Consider the following 19,660-nt stretch of genomic DNA (forward strand, 5'->3'; position numbering starts at 1 on the left):
CATAATAATATTTAAGTCACTAATTTCTTTTGTTTTTCTCCCTGTACCTATCATTCTCTCCTTTCCAAGGATGGACACAAAGACTGGATCTTTTCCATTGCGTGGATCAGTGATACTATGGCAGTATCTGGTAAATTTACCCTTTTTTAAGGAGCTTTTGGTGTGGCAGCAAGGGCTACTGGTTGAAAAGTGAATAGTATGATAGGAAATAACCTTGTAAACACCATTGTCTATGGACCAGGAACTCTTAGATGGGACCTAAGTTACTGAGGTTAGCCTCTATGTCATCATGTTTCCAATAATGGCTCTTCTGTGACTTATACCATGTAACTTTGGATAAGTCATTTCCCTCATATCTTAACTTCCTGAAATATAAAGTAGAGTTATAGATATATTCATTTATTATTCATACTCTTCCTTATTCTGTAAAGCATGTAGGGTAACATGTTAGCATAACATTTTTCTGGGACTTTATTGAGATAATGTTTATGCAAGTGTTTTGGGAATGTTGATGTGGTCTTCAGAGTACTACAAGCAATTATTATTATTACTTTTTTGGTTGCTGTTCTGGGATTGAACCCAAGGCCTTGCACATGCTAGGCAAGTACTCTACCACTAAGCTACATCCCCAGCCAGCCAGCCAGCCAGCCCTCCCTCCCTTCTTCCTTCCTAATACGTTTTCACTTACATTTCTGTATGACTTTATGGTTAAGTATCTTACTGAAAAAAGCTGTATAGGATTGAGGGACTTTCTTTTTCAGTGGTTGGAACAGAGCCAGATTTTAAAAAAAAAAAAAAAAAAAAAAAAAAAGAGCTTGGAATGGTGACTCTCACTTGTGATCCCAGCCACTTGGGAAGCAGAGGCAGGAGGATCCTAAGTTTGGGGTCCCCTGTGCAACTTAGTTAGTGAGACCCTGTCTCAAAATAAAAAGAGGCTGGGAATATAGCCCAGTGGTAGAGTGTTCCTAGATTCAGTCTCTAGTACTCTAAAGGGTGGGGGGGAAGCATAGAGAAATTAACCTAGAGAATTATAAATGCTTTCTGACTACCTACAGCAGTGTAGAAATGTGATTCAGAATGCTATCTATCTTTGCTTGGCACCCATAGGTAAAAAAGTACAATACCCCTCATTTCATATTCCCAAGAGATATAATCATAATAGGCACTAAACTACTTTATGTGTCATATAATATTCAAAACAACACTAGGTTTGCATTATTAGCCCTGTTTCACAAAGAGGTTATAATTTACCATAACCTCTACTAAGACTACTAAGAGGTGGAGCATGATTTGAATTCAAGTCTGTGGTTTGTTATTGTTTGCAGTCCTGAGAATTGAACCCAGGGGCACTCTACAACTGAGCTGTAGTCCAAGGTCCCCAGTCCTTATTTATTTTTATTTCTTATTTTGCTAAGTTTCTGAGGTTCTTGTTAAGTGGCTGAGACTGGTCTTGAACTCTTCTTGCCTGAGCCTCCTGAGCAGCTGGGGCCCATAGGTGTGCCCCACTGCATCCCACTTCAGGTCTGTCATTTTTTGTTTTGTTTGTTTTGGTTTTGGTGCTAGGGATTGAATCAGAGGTACTTAACCAAGGAACCACATCTCCTTCCCTTTTTTATTTAGAGACAGGGTCTCACTAAGTTGCTTATGGCCTTGCTAAGTTGCTGAGGCAAACTTTGAGCTTGAGATCCTTTTGCCTCAGCCTCTCAAGCTGCTGGGATTAGAGGCATGTGCCACCACACCTGACCAAGTCTGTCGTATGTTAAAGCCCATGCTTAGAACTGCTACTTACAAAGCTAAGGGAAAATGAGTGTTTCTTCTTTGGGTTCTTAGTAAGGCAATAGAAAGCATCCAGAAGGGAAAGTATATCTAATAAACATAATCAAATGTCAGAATTACCCAGAAAGGGGTTGAAAAGATTTTGGATTCCTGTCATATGGTCTTCCCAAGGAATGAGTGCTCCTTTAAGGCAAAGACTGAGTCATATCTCCTTTATGGGAGACCATGTATGTGCTAGTAGCTTGCACTAAATTTGGTTGTTGAGGAGTTAGCTTTGTTTTGGGAACCTTCTGTCTTTTCCTTCAGATACTCTGTGATTGTCTTGTGTTCTCAAACTGAGAGCTCCCACGTCTGCATTTCCTGAACATTACAGAGGAGTTCAAAACATTGACTCTGGCCAGGTACAGTGGCACACTTCTGCAGTCCCAGTAACTTGGGAGGCTGAGGCAGGAAGAATTTCCAAGTCCTACTGGCCACTAGAAGTCGGCTATAGATATATGCCAAGTGTCCTAAGCATTTAACCTGGAAAATCACTGGATTTTATCAAACTGTTTAAAATTCTCTTTTTAAAATCCCTACTCAGCAACTCGGAAGGCTGAGGCAGGAGGATTGCAAGTTTGAGGCCAACTTCAGCAATTTAGCAAGATCCTAAGCAACTTAGTGAGATGCTGTCTCAAAATTAAAAATAAAAAGAACTGGAGATGTAGCTCAGTGGTAAGTACTCCTGGGTTCAATCAGTCAGTCCACACTAATCATGTTAAGTCAAAACATGATGTATTTTAATTCCTAGGCCTTAATGGATTTGTTCTCTTAGTATAGCCTATTACAGTGCCTACTGCTAGTTGGATGTAGCTCAGTGGTAGAGCACTTGCCTAGTGTTTATAACACCATTGTATTCAATCCCTAACAGTGAAAAAGAAAAGAGAATGGGGGGAAAAAAAAAAAAGGAAAAGGTATAAAATTCCACCTGGCATTCTAGATCAGTTTTATGTATGAGGATGATGCTATGAACTTCAAAAAACCCATCTTGACTTCTGTAGAATTATCACATGGAGAGTTGAATATATCTGACATCTGTGGTCTCTTCCCTGCAGGCTCACGCGATGGTTCTATGGGACTCTGGGAGGTGACAGATGATGTGTTGACCAAAAGTGATGCAAGGCACAATATGTCAAGGGTTCCTATGTATGCTCACATCACTCACAAGGCCTTAAAGGACATCCCCAAGGAAGACACAAACCCTGACAACTGCAAGGTCCGGGCTTTGGCCTTCAACAACAAGAACAAGGTATGAAATCACCAGGGGATCCTCGAAGACACTTCCTTTTGGCTCATGTCTTGGGAGGTACATTCCACTTTCCTTTCCCCATGTCACTGCTTGCTTACATAACCTGGTTCTGAACCTGTAGAGGTACCTCTTAAATTCTGAGGGATGCTAGTGAGAAATTTTAACTAAGTCTGTGATAATTTGCCTTTGGATTAACCTCTATGTTATTTTTCTCAGTGGCCCATATTTGTGGGTCAGCCTCAGAGTTTTTCCCCAGGGCCACTCTGATTTGACTGTCCCTCATTTGCACATCCTTTAATAGGTACTCTATTTTGGCCATGATTTTCATACTTGCCTCTAAAAGCAATGATTTTTTTCCTCCATTATTCAGTTCCTTCTCATTCTTCACTACCTTCTTGGCCTTCATGCTGCCACCAAGTCTTACCTTGGTGTCGGATCCCTGACACTGAGGCTTTAAGGAGAGTGTAAAATGTAGACCCAAAAGCCAGGTATAGTGGCACATGCCTGTAATCCCAGCTACTCAAGGAGTGAGGCAGGAAGATCACAAGTTGGAACAAGCTTTGTCAACTTAGCAAGAACCTATCTCAAAAATTTAGAAGGGCCAGGGATTTAACTTAATGGTAAAGCATCCATAGGTTCAGTCCCCAATACCATTCAACAAAATAAAATAAAAATAAAAAACTCATACATACAGAAGAATGTAGACCCAGAACCAGAAAAGCAGAAAGACTTCTGCAAACTCTGAACCAGACCCACAGGTGGTGGCACATGCCTGTAATTCAGTGACTCACTCTGGAGGCTGAGGCATGAGGATTGCATGTTCAAGCCAGCCTCAGCAATTTAGTGAGGCACCAAGGAGTTGGGGATATGGCCTTAGTAGTTAAGTGCCCCTGGGTTCAATCCCTGATTAAAAAAGTGGGACAGGGGGCTGAGGATGAAACTCAATGTTGGAGTGCCCTGGGTTCAATGTCCAGTACCATTAAAAAAAAAAAAAAAAAAAAAAAAAACAAGCGCGAGGGCACACGCCTGTAATCCCAGTGGCTCAGGAAGCTAAGATAGGAGGATCGCAAGTTCAAAACCAGTCTCAGCAACTTAGCAAGACTCTGTCTCTAAATAAAAAATAAAATGGGCTGGGGAGGTGGTTCAGAGGGTTAATCGCTCCTAAGTTTATTCCCCAGTACAATAAAATAAATAAGGGACTGGGGATTTAGCTCAGTTGGTAGAATGCTTGCCTTGCAAACAGGAGGCCCTGGGTTCAATCCTCAGCACAAAATGTAAATAGATAAATCTGAATTAGGCCACAATTTGAGGGATAGTTCCCTTGGCCTCCTATCTTCCATCTATTTTCCTGGCAAAGGAGTAGATTTCTACCTCCTAGATTCTCCCCTCTACTTACAAGTTTCACATGACATTTAAGAAACTCCCCTTCACTCTAACGGTCCAGTAGGATATTGTGAGAATGATGACATAAGTTTGGTTTTTTGGATCTTGGTTGTTTGTGTGTTTTTGCAGGAACACTATATTTATTAGGTCAATAATTTGTTTTTAGCAGTACAAGTATAGAATATATCACAATGCTGTATATCACAATTCTAGTTACAAACATACTTAGTATGGTTTAATAATTGCAAATGATGATAGGTACCACGAGTTATTGAGAATGATATGAACAATCATTCTGATACAATGAACTGTCTTCCAAAATCTATTAATGACCTTAGATATTTCTGTAAAAATTACTGTGGCACTAGTAGGAAAAAATAAAGGATGTTAGTGATTTGTTTTTAATTTTCCTTTAAGAACTTTTTATTTTGAAGCTATTAAACTAAAATCCCCTCTTGCTTGATAAATACAAAAATAGCACTGACCTGGTAATTATTAAAATGTAGCATGCATTCATTCACATCATAAAAATAAAACTAAGTTGAAAAGGTTTAGTTACCATGGCAACATCTCTTTCCATAAAGAAATAATCAGAATGAATGTTTTACACAAACAGTTATTTAATGATCCAACAGTAACTGTACACCAAAGTTTTCTAGATATCTATATATATAGCATATATATGTATATATATATATATATATATATTTAATCTTAAATTTTACTTTTGAAACGTGCACTTCAACAAACTCCTTGAAGCCACTCATTCTATAGATAACTTAGGATTTCAAGAATAATATTATTTAATAAATCCTAACGCATACTCCTTTATATCATCAAGGTAAACCCAACTTTCTGCCTAAAACATTCCTGAGATTTGTGGACCAAAGAAATAATAGTGTTCAAGTTGGAAATAATTCAAATATCTTTTTTTTTTTTTTTTTTTTTTTTTTTTTTTTTAAGTTCCTGGTAACTTGAAGTCCTCCAAAGCCTGAAGGTGGACTATACATTAATTTTTAAAGCAAAACTAAAACTCTTAAAAAGTCAGTACTTATTTAAAATAAGTATTTTTCCAGTAGTAACTTGCCATCCAGAAAAGAAGTTTGGAAGCACCTAGGCTACAAATCCTGGGGAAAACATTAAAAAAAATTGCTAATTAACAATACCTGTGGGCTGGGGATGTAGCTTAGTTGGTAGATGTGCTCGCCTCGCAAGCGCAAGGCGCTGGGTTCAATCCCCAGCACCGCAAAAAAAAAAAAAAAAAAAAAAACCTGCTGCTTAGCAAAACATTCTTTAAATTGGTAAAGTGTTGTCCAAAAGCTTCAATCGTGTTTTAGGCATGTGTTTATTAGTAAGGATTTTATTTATTTTTTTTTTTAGTAAGGACTTTTTGAACCATAGGTTCCTGTGTTGTTGCAGAGCCTGGACTGACTTCTTGCAGTTTAACATGTGTCTAGTGATGGACTGATAATTACTGGCACTTCTACTGGCATCATCATGGGAAAGGAGGTAAACAAGAGGACCTTTAGGGTCTTCCCCTGCATACCTATCCTACTTTTGTTGCTACAGATTGGGACCGTAATCTGTTTTTTTATTGCTCTTGTCGGAATTGGGAGCAGTATCTCTAGATGGCTACTTTCATCTCTGGAAGGCTGAAAATACATTATCTAAGGTATGATGAACTTTATTTTACCTAATAATTCACCTTATAATTAAAATACTCAAATTCTCAGGCCCTGAGGGTATAGCTCAGTGGTAGAGTGCTTACCTAGTATGCATGAGGCCCTAGTTTGATCCCCAGCACCACAAAATAATAAATAATGATACTTCTTCCTGAGCCTTTTCATCTTGTCTAAAAACACCTATTCTCTGGTGCCCTGGGCATATTGCAAGTTATAGGCATGTCAGCATCTGACATGCCTTTTGAAGGAAAACCTTTTAAAGAGATGGAGGTGTGGGGTGATTCTTTCAGATTTCAGGGGTTTCCTGAGACACTCCTTTTACTAGCATTTTTCCAGCCCACAGTGCAGTTAAGCAGTTGTTTATAGACTATTTCACATGGAATAAAAGCAGAAAAATCTAAATGTTAGAAACTACTTGCAATTGAAGATTAAATTAAAATACTTATCTCTGAAATAATCATGTAAGGGAAAGAGAAAGTAGATTTAATTTGCAGTATTGTAAGTAATTTGATGATGACATTAAACCAACATATGGATATTTGCCCTTATCTAGTTCCAGAGCCTTTGCTGCTTATTATTTCTGTAATAGGCTCTTTCTAAGAGGTAGCAGAACTCTAGGAATCATTGATTCCTTTGAGCTCCTCTGTTCCTGCTTAGTGTCTTACATACAGTAGGCACCCACTGAGAATTGCTAACACAAGGATCCAGGGTTAAGGCCAATTTGGATTATCTGGGATTTAAGCAATTCCTAAGAGTGTGCTTTCGATAGAGTACAATTGCTGTTCAACTGAAGAGTTGGACTGAAGGTGGCCAGGAGGCAGCCCCTTTCTCAAAGAGCATGGCTGGGAAGGTTAGTAGCTCTTCCTGCAGAAAGTACAGGGTGAACACCTTGGCTTTAGTGCCATGGTGTTATTTCTGGAAATAAACCTGTGCATCTGGCCTTTGCTGCCACTTTCTGAAGATTTAATTCCAGATTAATTGTTTTTCCTAACCAGGGTGTTATTTCCTTAATTAGGCCTTGCCTTAATCTCTGACTATGTGGCTAGTGTATGAGGAAATCCCACATAGGTGGGAGTCTAAGAACAACACCTTATGCTCTCTGGGTGTCATGGTGGCACCTCTCTCTTTTCAGCTCCTTTCCACCAAACTGCCGTATTGCCGAGAGAATGTGTGCTGGCCTATGGTAGTGATGGTCAGTGTATGCAGTGGGCTCTCAAGCTCATGTTCTCCTTTTTGGATCCACGACACACCATCATATAATGTCAAGTCTGTATGCTCCAGGGAGAGAGGCTATGGTAAGACCTGGTGTGCCTTTTGGGCTCAAATTGCTTTGCAAATGGATTTTTTACCTTGTTTATGTGTTGTTTTCCAAACAAGTATAGTGATGTGTATACTTCCAAAACAGGGAAATAATTTGGTGACAAAAAAGAGGGAACTTAAATACCTATGTATCACAGCAGTTCAAACGTCACAGACAAATGTGAGGCCTCTAAACTGTGATAGAAACAATCAGTCAGATATTAGCAGTTTTTGTGGTCATCTCAGTCCTGCCCCCCCCCCACATTCTGTACCAGCCCCCCAGAGGCTCTCTACCACTAAGCTATACCCCTAGCCCTTTTTTTATTTTGAGATAGGGTCTCTACTGAGTTGCTGAGGCTGGTCTCAAAACTTGGAAGTCCTCCTACCTCAGCTCTTGAGACACTGGGATTATTGGTATGCTTCATCACACCTGGCCCTTTTCAGGTTTGTTTGTTTTTGGCCAGGTTTAAACCCAGGGGTGCTTAACACTAAGCCACATCCCCAAACCTGTTTATTTTTTTATTTAGAGACAGGGCCTCAATGAGTTCTGAGGCTGACTTTGAACTTGTGATCCTCCCTGCCTCAGCCTCCTGAGCCACTGGGATTATTAGACATGCACCATCATGCCCTGCCTGTGGTCATTTTTTGCTGGAGCCCTGCCTGAAGTAAAATTGTGTTTAAGGAATGACATGGTGGGGTAAGAAGTTTTCAAAGGGCATAAATATGTCCATTATTTTGAATGTGATGATGGTGTTATGCATTTACAAATATTATTAGACCCTCAAATAGTATACTTCAAATATGTGCATTTGTACGTATAATATGTATTATGTGACAATTCTATCTTAGAAATTAAAGAAAATTTGAATTCTAACCGTAGGTGAGTTAGGCTTCAGCTCCAATCTTTGTTCTTTTTAGGTATACATGACAGTAGAAATATACAGCCTCCAGTCTTTTTTAGCATCTTCTAAGAGCAACTGTGTCTTTATTGGAGGAGGAAAGACTTAGGTTTATAGTATAGGTTGTTTCAGAATATCTTTTTTCTGACATATTTCATCCTACCAAGAACCTCATGGGAAGCAGATAAAAAGAGTGTTAAGAGTTTTAAGTGTTGGGGATGGGGTTGTGGCTCAGCAATATTGCACTAACTAGCAAGTGTAAGGCGCTGGGTTTGATCCTCAGCATCACATAAAATAAATAAATAAATAAATTTTAAGGCATTTTGTACATCCACAACTTTTTTTTTTTTAAAAAAAACTTTAAGTGTTAACACCATTGCTTAGATAAGACTGAGCTCTAATTAGTTACCCAAACCAGATGTGGTGCAAGCCTGTAATCCCAGAGACTCAGGAGGCTGAGGCATGATAATCACAAGTTCAAGACCAGCCTCAGCAATTTAGCGAGACCCTGTCTCAAATAAAAAGGGGACTGGGGTTGTAGCTCAGTGTCAGAGTGCTTGCATAGCACATGTGAGGCCTCAGAGTTCGATCCTCAGCACCACATAAAGATAAATAAATAAAGATTAAAAAAAAAAAAAAAAGATATTATGCCCATCTACAACTAAAAAAAAACAATATTTTTTTTTAAAAGTCGGGGTGGCTGGTAGGGGCTGGAGTTGTGGCTCAGGGGTAGAGCACTGCCTGGCCTGTGTGAGGCCCTGGGTTCAATACTCCACATATGAATAAATAAATACCACATATGAATAAATAAAATAAAAGATATATTAACAACTTTAAAAAAAAAATAAAAGATTTTTTAAAGGGAGGGGCGAACTGGGGATGTAGCACAGTGCTTAAGCACCCTGGGTTCAGTCCCCAGTATCTCACACACACACCAAAAGGGAGTTGTGGGGAACTAGGGTATCATCACTCAGTGATAGAGCATTTATTTGCCTTGCATGTGCTAGACCCTGTGTTCAGTCCCCAGCCACTGCAAAAAATAAATAAGTAATGCCCAACATGACACAGCTTGATGCAGGAACAGTCAGGTACCTGAAGCCAAAGTAACATAGTATTCTTCTTTGTCTTACTGTGTCCCCCTTTCTTTTGCAAAAATTTGGCTCCTTGGGGCTAGGGTTGTGACTCAGTGGTAGAACACTTGCCTAGCATGTGTGAGGAACTGGGTTCGATTCTCAGCACTGCATATAAATAAATAAATGTCCAAGAACTAAAATATATTTATTTATTTATTTATTTTTTTGTGGTACTGGGGATCGAACTCAGGGCCTTGTACTTGCGAGGCAAGCACTGTACCAGCTGAGCTATCTCCCCAGCCCTATATATTTTTAAATTTGACTACTTAATCCTGAAAACCCAAAAGGCACAGTATAGATACACTTAAACTTGTTTCTTTCAAGTAGCATTTATTCCTCTGCAGATATTGCCAAAGTTGCTTTTGTTTGCAGTTTGTTTTTAATTATAGTTAAGATATTCATATTCTAGGATAGAAAACAATAAATAATAATGAGAGTAGGAGGGTAAGGAGTAAATAGATTTAGTCAGAATGATGTATGCAATGAAAATTTTAAGAGATTAAGGGATACTGGTTCCACAAATATTGAGTTCCTCATATATACCAAGAGATATTTTCATGTCCCATGCATTTATTTGATATTTGATCCCCAGATGTATTTTCCCTATGACCCAGAGGGATTAGGTAACATGTCTGAAATTCACACTGTGAGTGAGAGACCATAGTCTTTGTGGTGCTGAACTCAGTGCCACCCTCATAATACACTTAGTACCAGATAAGGTCTTCTTGCATGCTAATGGTTTTAGGTCAAGTACAAGAAAGTCCTTATTGTGCAAAAATTTGTAAATATTCGATTGTCTTGAGTTGCAATATAGGTTGGAACAATAATGGAAAAGAGCTTTGAAATGACTCCAGAGTGACTCAAGGGGGGCAAAGAAGTTCCCCAGACACAGGTTCTTTGGCCAGAATCATCTTAGGTTGTGATCAGAAATCTGGCCTTATGGGAGAGATCAAAGGGTTCCTTTGATCACTTTAATCAAAGTGATTATGAGCTGTATTTACCATTAGAATTAACATTTTCTAATACTTGGGGATGCAGTGCAAACTCGATACTGAAGAAATTCAATTATAGCAGACTGCCAACATGTACTCTTTCTCCTCATTGCCATTTACTTTTCTTTCAGGGATCCGGTCAGTGAGCTTCTATGAACATATAATCACTGTGGGCACAGGGCAGGGCTCCCTGCTGTTCTATGACATCCGAGCTCAGAGATTTCTGGAAGAGAGGCTTTCAGCTTATTATGGGTCCAAGCCCAGGCTTGCAGGGGAAAATCTAAACTAACTACTGGCAAAGGCTGGCTGGTAAGTAAGCCCCAACCTGAAATTGTGTTGAACAGTGACAGAAAGATTATCTTCCCTCACCGCAACCCCTGCTGACACACACCTGCTCACACTTTTCCACCTAGTACAAGGCAGTCCTTTATATGAAGAGAGGCACTTTCTCCTGGTTTTGCTTTTGTTCTGCATATTGCCTGTGGGAAAACAGAGGCCCAGTAAAATGTACTGGTTGACTCAGGATTCCCCCCAAAGGAGAAAAGAACAGGAAGGATGAGGAAACTTCTGCTGCAGCTACCACTGAATTATATAATTTAGTTCCAACTGTCCTCCTAAGAAGATTTGAGCTTTGTGTATTAGTTCTTCATCCTACTCAATTCTTCTCTAATGTTTAGTTGGAAAAATGGGCCCCAATTCCTATGAAAACATGTCTCCTGACATCAGGTTATGGGTATAGGACCCTCTTCCTCTTACGGAGACCAGAAGCTTCCTGTCCTTTCTTCCTTTTTCTGCCCTATGACTTAGATATGCTACAGTCTCTTTCTCTTTCTGTAGAATCATGATGAAACCTGGAGGAATTACTTTTCGGACATTGATTTCTTCCCCCAATGCTGTTTACACCCACTGCTACGACTCGTCCGGAACGAAACTCTTTGTGGCAGGAGGTCCCCTCCCTTCAGGCTCCATGGGAACTATGCTGGGCTCTGGATTAATGACAACTCTCTCCCAAAATGCATATTTACACTAACTTCACTTTCAGTTTCCTTGTTTCTTTTGATTTTTTTCCCCCAATTGTGTGAAGCTCTCCTATTTTCGTGGGAACACCAGTTTGCCCATGGTTTAGGCACTTAATAGGAAGAAGCTCTGTACAGAAATCAAAGGGTGTTTTTGTTTCATTTTGTTTGTTTTTTGTTTTGTTTGTTTTTTGGTAATCAGAATTTAACTATCTTTTTATCCCTCTGGCTTCTCAACCAATGTTGTTGCAAATCCTTATTTGTATTTTTTCTTTAAGTGACACACACTCTTTCCCACTCTGGCTTCTTTAGGCTGAAATGACGTAGTCATTCTCACCCTTCACTCTTCAGAGGTGGGCTCCTTTATAATTATGTGGTAGCTGTCAGACTTTCTATGAAAGTTTGGGAGCCGTATGTATGTGCGAATGCATGTGAACTTGTGTGCCTGTAGGTAGTGTGTGTCACTGAAATACCTGGAGTGAGGATTACTTGTAATTAAAATATTTATAAAAAATTTATTTCACAGAGTCCAGCTTGGGACTAATCTGTATCTTGTTTTTTAAAAGTCTAACAACATGATTGTAGGAAGTAAAAACAAAATTACCACAGGGAACACCTTTGAGTTAAGATTTTAGACTTCTTGGGGCCTTCTCTGCCAGGACTCCAAAGTGATCCAGCCTTACCTTTCTTTTTACCTTTGTGTCCCCCAAGTGAGAACACTGATGTATGTGTCTCTTCTTCCCAACCTCCCATCTGCTTAGCCAGTGGCAACTTTCCTAAAACATCATAGGACTTGGTAAAGGGAACTCCATCCCAACCTTCCTTTCTCTCTCTTCTCTAACAACCTCACCTGGCATTTAGGAGCCTAGGGCTGGGCTCACAAGTCTGCTAAGGATCCCATACATAGTCCCCTTGGCTTAAGAAACTTCTCCTTTGTTGTTCTTTCAATCTCCCCAGTGGATTTTCCTGCTGTTTTCTAAATTAGGTTCAGTCCAGGAGGGTGAGGGTCAGCAGTAGGTTCATCTGTGTGTAATGAGTGTTTCATGTGTGGAATATTTGTTTTTCTCAATGCAGTGAAGCTTAGGATTAAAGCCACGTTTCCTGCTCAGTTGGCTCAGCCCTGCGATGGTGATGGGATGGTGATGGGGTGGCCTGTAGCCAGCATCATTGTGCATGTAGCAGCATCGATGTGATTAGTACTTTATCTGTTCCTCCCTTGAACCGTCTGTTTAGTCTGAGGTTTTTAAACTTGCAGGCAACTGACTGTGATGTCCAGTTGTTCCCTGCTTTTTATGCATCATGTCGAAGGTAACCGCTGTTCTCACCCACAGATTCTTTCTGAGCACATACAATGCTTCTCTGTCAAAATCCCATCCTGGGGAAAGGAAAAAGTCATATTTATTCCTGCACCCCAATTTCTTATCCCTCTCTTCTATCGGTGTAAGTGGGGAAATTGGAAAGAGTACCCTCCTCATAATGGTGGGGGTGCTGCAAAAGAAAGTCCACCTTGACTTGGTATGCAGCATACACCACAGGTTCTATAATTCTCATCTTCTAACCTAGAGAAATAGGTGCTATATACAGGGAATTAAGCAAATGCTGGATGCTATAATCTTTTGTCTTAATTTTTTTCTATTAAAACTACAGGCTGTAGATTTCTTAGTTCTCACAGAACTTCTATCATTTTAAACTGACTTGTATATTTAAAAAAAATTCTTAAGTAGGATGTTTTGTACTGTTGCGAGACCCTCTTCTGTGACGGGTAATGCGTTTGATTGTTTGAGACTTTCTGTTTTTAAAAATGTAGCACTTTTTGCCAAGGAAAAAATAAATATTATTTCAGTGCAGAGTGTTTTGAATGATTATGTAAAGAGCTTGCAGAGAAAAGGCATCGTGATTTGTTGGAAGATGCGCCTCAGGTTAGTGGCAAAGATACAAATACTAAGACCTGCTCATTCCGGTTCCCAGCTCTGACCTAAGATTGGTTGCTCTGAGGTCTATTTGAAGGGTGGCTATGTCCAGGGGAAGTAGTGTGGTGCATGAAAAAAATCACTGGCTAAAGATGGGGAGGAGGATGCTAGTCCATTTTGTGACTATGGAGTTGAGCACGGTGACAAGTTCCTCTTAAATTAGGGTTAGTGACAGTCCTGTCTGCTTCATTGGTTGGCTCACTTGACCATGAAAGACTGCAACAGTGCCCTGGGAAGAACATGGCACTTTTTTGCAGTTGAACCTTGTATGGAGAGGACAGGGTGACCACACTGAATGATGAGCTTCTCAGAGTCTATATGGGCCTGTAGCTGAGAGAAAAGTAGGCTGCTGAGTCATACCCACCCTCCCCATACAGCCCACCAGGGCTGGGTCATGGACTTGGCAAGGCAGTGCTTATTCCTCTGCCACATGGCATTTGTTCTTTCTAGAGCAAGCTGACTACAGCTGCTTTTCACTCCTTCCTTAGAGACTGACTGATTCAGAACATGACTCACACAGGGACCTCTATGATCTAAGGTACATAAGGGGAAATGAGTTGAAGCAATTTGAGAGGGCTTCCTAGAGGAGGAGAAGTTACATCTGGACAGGGACTGAAACTAGCCTTTCCTAAAATGAGTTTAGGATATCAAATCCTAAACTGTATTGGTGTTTATACAATACTCCATGATTTGGGGGAAATGCAAAACAAAAATTAAAAAATCACCTGTATTCATGTTACATGGGCATGCTCAAAAAGGTGACTTAGGGGATGTGGGATGGACCTGGTCAGGGCTTCTGGCCTCCATAAAATCTTGGCTTTGCTCCCCATTTTCCAACAAAACGTATCACAGAAGGGCTTTGTGAACTTTATGGTATCCCCTCCTGCCAGGAGTCCCTTCTAAGGCCACGAAAGAACTTCCTTATTCATTGTCAAGCCACATACCACATGCTTCATTTCAAATGATTTCTCCCATTCTTTGGTCTTTATATAGAGGGCTGTGGAACTGAAGTGAATTCTAACCCTTCAAGCCTTGTTTATGTTCTAGTTTCCCTGCCATTCTTTGTTAGCAGGTTTTGCTGTATTCCTCACACTGGTCTTGAACTCATGGGCAGAATTGATCCTACTGCCTTACCCTTCAGAATAGCTGAGACTATAGGTGTGCACCACCTCACCCAGCTCCTTCCTACTTTTTTTTTTTTAAACCATAATATGATTTTGTAAAATTGTATCCATATACTTAGAAGAAAAATACGAATTCTAATTAAATATTTATGCATATTATTATCCTATAGTGTGAGTTGCAAGGACGTCATGATATACTCTTCAATATCAAAGCTCATGCAGTTGAACAGATTATTGAATTGTTTAACATGAACAATGATAAAAAGTTGGACTGGTTCTGTTTTCTTTGGAACATCAAAAATGGAACATGCACTTCCATATAGTAATAGCCCAGAATTCATAAATTGAGTGGCAATAACTCCTTGCCACTCCTAAGAGGTGATTGTTGATCTGTCTTTCATTGTTCCTAGGACTAAAGACTACTCCCAGTCTAAGCCTCTTGGACCCAGCTATCATTCAGTTTCTAATGCAGGTACCAGAAATAGCAAGTCATAACATCAAGACCCCCGCCTTTTGTTTTTATGGTAGTGGTGGTGCTGGAGATTGAACCCAAAGTCTTATGCATATTAGGCAAGCACTCTACCAACTGAGCTATATCCCCAGCCCAAGACCCTCGAGTTAATATTGAGGATCAATTTTATAATGCATAGGTCACCCTATGACCCCAATATTTTTATCCTTTTCAGTTGGATGGTGTCTGGAAGACAATGGAAGAAATGGTAGAGACAAGCAGGGATTGCTTAATGTTATTTGCTTCATAGTAGTTCACTCACAATTAATTCACTTTATGTGCAACATAGTGACACAGGCCTATAATTGGAGCTAGTGAGGAGATTGATGACTGGAAGATAATTCAAGCTCAGTCCAGGCAACACAGTGAGACCCCATGTCAAAGTCTCCATGCCGGCTGAAGACTGAAGAAGGAGACTGACGAAGGAGGATCACGAGTTTGAGGCCAGCCTCAGCAACTAGCAAGGCATAAGCAACATAGTAAGACCCTGTCTCAAAAAACAAAAAAGACTGGCAATGTGGCTCAGCCATTAAGCACCCCTGGGTTCAATACTCAGTACCAAAAAAATTAATAAAAATTCTGGTCTGGGGATGTAGTCAGTGATAAAGTTCTCCCTGGCTTCAATCCCCAGTACCAGGAATTTTCCCTTACCTCAACTCCTCCAAAGAAGAATAATGCAGAGCCGGGTGTGGTGGTACATGCCTGTAATCCCCAGCAGTTTGGGAGGCTAAGGCAAGAGGATAGCAGTTTCAAAGCTAGCCTCAGCAACTTGTCAAGGCTGTAAGCAACTTAAAGGAGAATAATTGTCTCTAATAAAGTATTTTAAAAAGAAAAAGAGCTGGGGATGTGGTTTAGTGGTTAAGCCCCATGAGTTCAATCCCCTGTACTATATATATATATATATATATATATATATATATATCTATATACACACTCACATATACATAATAATAAAAAAATTGATAATGCAGAAGCTGCATGCAGTGTCACACACCTATAATCCCAGACACTTGGGATGTGGAAGATCAAGCAACATAGCAAGCTCCTGTCTCAAAGAAGAATGCAGAGGAAGAATTATGAGACAATAAGAACACCAAAAGAGATAAAGAGTGAGCTGAACTCAAGATGGAGCTTCTGAACTCTTTATGATTCAGTTTTGCAAGTTAGAGGTGTGAGGTTGTCCTCTCAATTCCCCCTGGGTAGGGCCTCACTTCTAGCCACTCCCTTGATTAATGTGTAATTACTGAAGTAAGAATTTTTAAAAGATAATAATACTCATTAACTGAGTTCAGAGTCACATGTTTACTGTCTTGTTAACTACTCAAGAGTTATAATTAACATGTTATGGACAGGAAGAAATGATCAACTACTATCTTAAAGAAAGAAAATAAACTTCCCTCAATTGTGGCTCTTTTTTTGTACTGAAGATTGAACCCAGGGGCATTTTACCATTAAGCTACATCCCAGCCCTTTTATTTTTATTTTGAGACAGGGTCTTGTTTAAATTGCTATGGCTGGGGCTGATGTTGTGGCTCAGTGGTGGAGCACTTGCCTAGCATGTGTGAGGCACTGATTCAATTCTCAGCACCACATCTAAATATATAAATAAAATAAAGGTCCATCTAACAGGTAACTTTTTTTAAGTCCTATGGACACTGGGCATGATGGTGCACATCTTTAATCCCAGTACTACATGACGCTGAGGCAGGGGGATTGTGAGTTCAAAGCCAGCCTCAGCAACTTAATGAATTTCTAAGGAACTTAGTGAGGCCCTGTCTCAAAACACAGAAAGGGCTGGGTATGTGGCTCAGTGGTTAAGTGTCCATGTATTCAATCCCTGGGTGCCAAAAAAAAAAAAAGTTGCTTAGGACCTTGATAATTGCTGAGGCTGACCTTGAACTTGGGATTCACCTGCCTCCGCCTGCCTTGTCTGGGATTACACGTGTGCTGCCACCACACCCACATCCAGTTTTGTTTTGTGGGTTTTTTGTTTTTGTTGTTGTTGTTGTTTTTGCTAGTGGCAACATGGACAGAAGACTGGAATAGCAGTGAGGATTCTTTGTTCTCCACGTGTTATGGTTTGGATCTTAAGTATCTTCCAAAGACTCATGTGTTACATGCTTGTCCACAACTGATGGCATTACTGAAGGCTGGTGGAATCTTTTAGAAGGTGGATCCTAGTATAAGGATATGGGTTATCAGGGGATACACTTGAAGGACATATTGGGATCCAACCCTGTCCTTTCTCTTTCTTTGATTTGTTTGTTGGAGGTAAGCAGCTTTGCTTCCCCATGTACTGCCCACCATGATGTTCTGCCTAGCTACAAGCTCAAAAGCAACGGAGCAAGCTGACCATGGACTGAATCCTCTGAACACTGTGAGCTAAATGAACCTTTCCTCCTTACATTTTATCTCTGGTATTTTGTCACCAGCAACAGAAAACGACTAGCACACCAGGGTCAAAGACATTTGTCAAATTCATCTGGAAGAACAAAGACCCAGAATAGCCAAAGCAATCCTGGCCAGGAAGAGTGATACAGGAGGTATCACAATTCCAGAACTCAAACTCTACTTACAGAGCAATAGGAACAAAAATGGCACGGTATTGGCACCAAAATAGACAGGTAGACCAATGGTACAGGACAGAAGACACGGAGACATACCCACATAAGTACAGTTATCTCATACTAGACAAAGGTGCCAAAAACTTATAATAGAAAAGACAACCTCTTCAACAGTGGAAAAGATAGCCTCTTCAACAAATGGTGCTGGCAAAACTGGAAATCCATATGCAGTAAAATGAAATTAAACCCCTATCTCTCACCCTGTACAAAACTCAACTCAAAATGGATCAAGGATCTAGGAATTAGACCTGAGACCCTTCACCAAATAGAAGAAAAAGTAGGCCCGAATCTCCATCACGTTGGCTTAGGACCAGACTTCCTTAACAAGACCCCCCCATACTGCAAGAAATAAAAGCAAGAATCAATAAATGGGGTAAGTTCAAACTGAAAAGTTTTTTCTCAGCACAGGAAACAATCAATAATATGAAAAGAGAGCCTACAGAGTGGGAGCAAATCTTCTCCACCCACACTTCAGACACAGCACTCATCTCCAAAGTTTATAAGGAACTTGAAAAACTTTGCACCCAAAATACAAAGAACCCAGTCAATAAACTAGGCTAAGGAAATGGGCAGGACACTTCACAGAAGAAGATATACAGTGATCAACAAATATATGAAAAAGTGCTCAGCATCCCTAGTAATTAGAGAAATGCAAATTAAAACCACCCTAAGATTTCATCTAACTCCAATTAGAATGGCGATTATCAAGAACACAAGCAATAATAAGTGTTGGCATGGATGTGGGGAAAAAGGCACACTCATACATTGCTGGTGGAGTTGCTAGTTGGTGCAGCCACTCTGGAAAGCAGTCTGGAGATTCCTCAGAAAACTTGGAATGGACCCACCCATTTGACCCCACTCCTCAGTTTATACCCAAAGGATTTAAAATCAGCATACTACAGTGATGCAGCCACATCAATGTTCATAGCAGCTCAATTCACAATAGCTAGATTGTGGAACCAATCTAGATGCCCTTCAATTGACGAATGGATTAAGAAATTGTGGTATATATACACAATGGAATATTACTCAGCCATAAAGAAGAATGAAATTATGGCATTTGCTGGTAAATGGATGAAGATGGAAAATATCATGCTAAGTGAAATAGGCCAATCCCAAAAACCAAAGGCCGAATGTTTTCTCTGATAAGTGCATCACAATATATAATGAGGTGGGGTGGCAGGGGGAAGAGAAGAATGAAGGAACTTTGGATGGTGCAGAGGAAAAGGGGGGGGGGAGGGGGTGGGGGAAAGAAAGATAATAGAATGAAACAGACAGTATTACCCTATGTATATGTATGATTACATGAATGCTGTGAATCTACATTTGTACAACCACAGAAATGAAAAGTTGTGCCCCATTTGTGTACAATGAATCAAAATGCAGTCTGTAAAAATAAAAAAATTTAATAAAATAAATTAAATAAAATAAATTAAAATAAATTAAAAATTTAAAAAGGGCTGGGATGTGGTCTAGTGGTTAAATGCCCTTGGGTTCAGGCTTGGGCAAAGACTGTCATTTCTATCAAAGTTATCTCCAACCAGTTTCTCTGCTCCTGGCTGCTGAGCCTCAATTATTTAGGCTGAGTTAAAGTTAAGTAGATCTGCCATCTCCCTGGAACGGTGAAATCTCAACAGAAGACTCAGGTTATTGGGAGCTCTAAGAATGCCTTATAGTTGTGCTCTGTTTACAAAGTACTTGCATATTCCTAATCAAATAAGATCACAATCACCCACAGAAATTTAGTGATCTGCCTATTGTCAAACAGCTGACTAGTTATTAGAGACACAATTTAACTAGGAAAATCAACCTCAGATCCAGTGTTCTTTCTCCAACCTGCCTCTTACCCAACTCCTTCAACAAAACTCCATCGACTGAATTTGGAGATCCAAAGGTAACATCTCATTCCTTTCAAAGTAAGGTTTTATTTTTTTTAATTTATTTTAATTTTATTGTTATTTTA

General features: G+C 39.9%; 1 protein-coding gene across 1 annotated transcript in view; it reads left to right on the top strand.

Annotated features, from left to right (window-relative positions):
* The window catches only part of Dcaf12 (DDB1 and CUL4 associated factor 12), a 30,242-nt gene extending 16,927 nt beyond the window's left edge, over nt 1-13,315 (top strand). The window contains 12 exon segments of the mRNA XM_053743303.1: nt 70-130; nt 2,871-3,063; nt 6,053-6,119; nt 7,262-7,317; nt 7,319-7,355; nt 7,357-7,377; nt 7,379-7,424; nt 10,584-10,730; nt 10,733-10,761; nt 11,290-11,337; nt 11,339-11,414; nt 11,417-13,315. Of these exon segments, the coding sequence (XP_053599278.1) occupies nt 70-130; nt 2,871-3,063; nt 6,053-6,119; nt 7,262-7,317; nt 7,319-7,355; nt 7,357-7,377; nt 7,379-7,424; nt 10,584-10,730; nt 10,733-10,761; nt 11,290-11,337; nt 11,339-11,414; nt 11,417-11,586 (951 nt within the window). The 3' untranslated portion in view covers nt 11,587-13,315.
* The last annotated feature ends 6,345 nt before the right edge of the window (nt 13,316-19,660 follow it).

Source organism: Sciurus carolinensis, chromosome 14 (genome assembly GCF_902686445.1).
Source record: "Sciurus carolinensis chromosome 14, mSciCar1.2, whole genome shotgun sequence".
In the NCBI taxonomy this organism is placed as follows: Eukaryota; Metazoa; Chordata; class Mammalia; order Rodentia; family Sciuridae; genus Sciurus; species Sciurus carolinensis.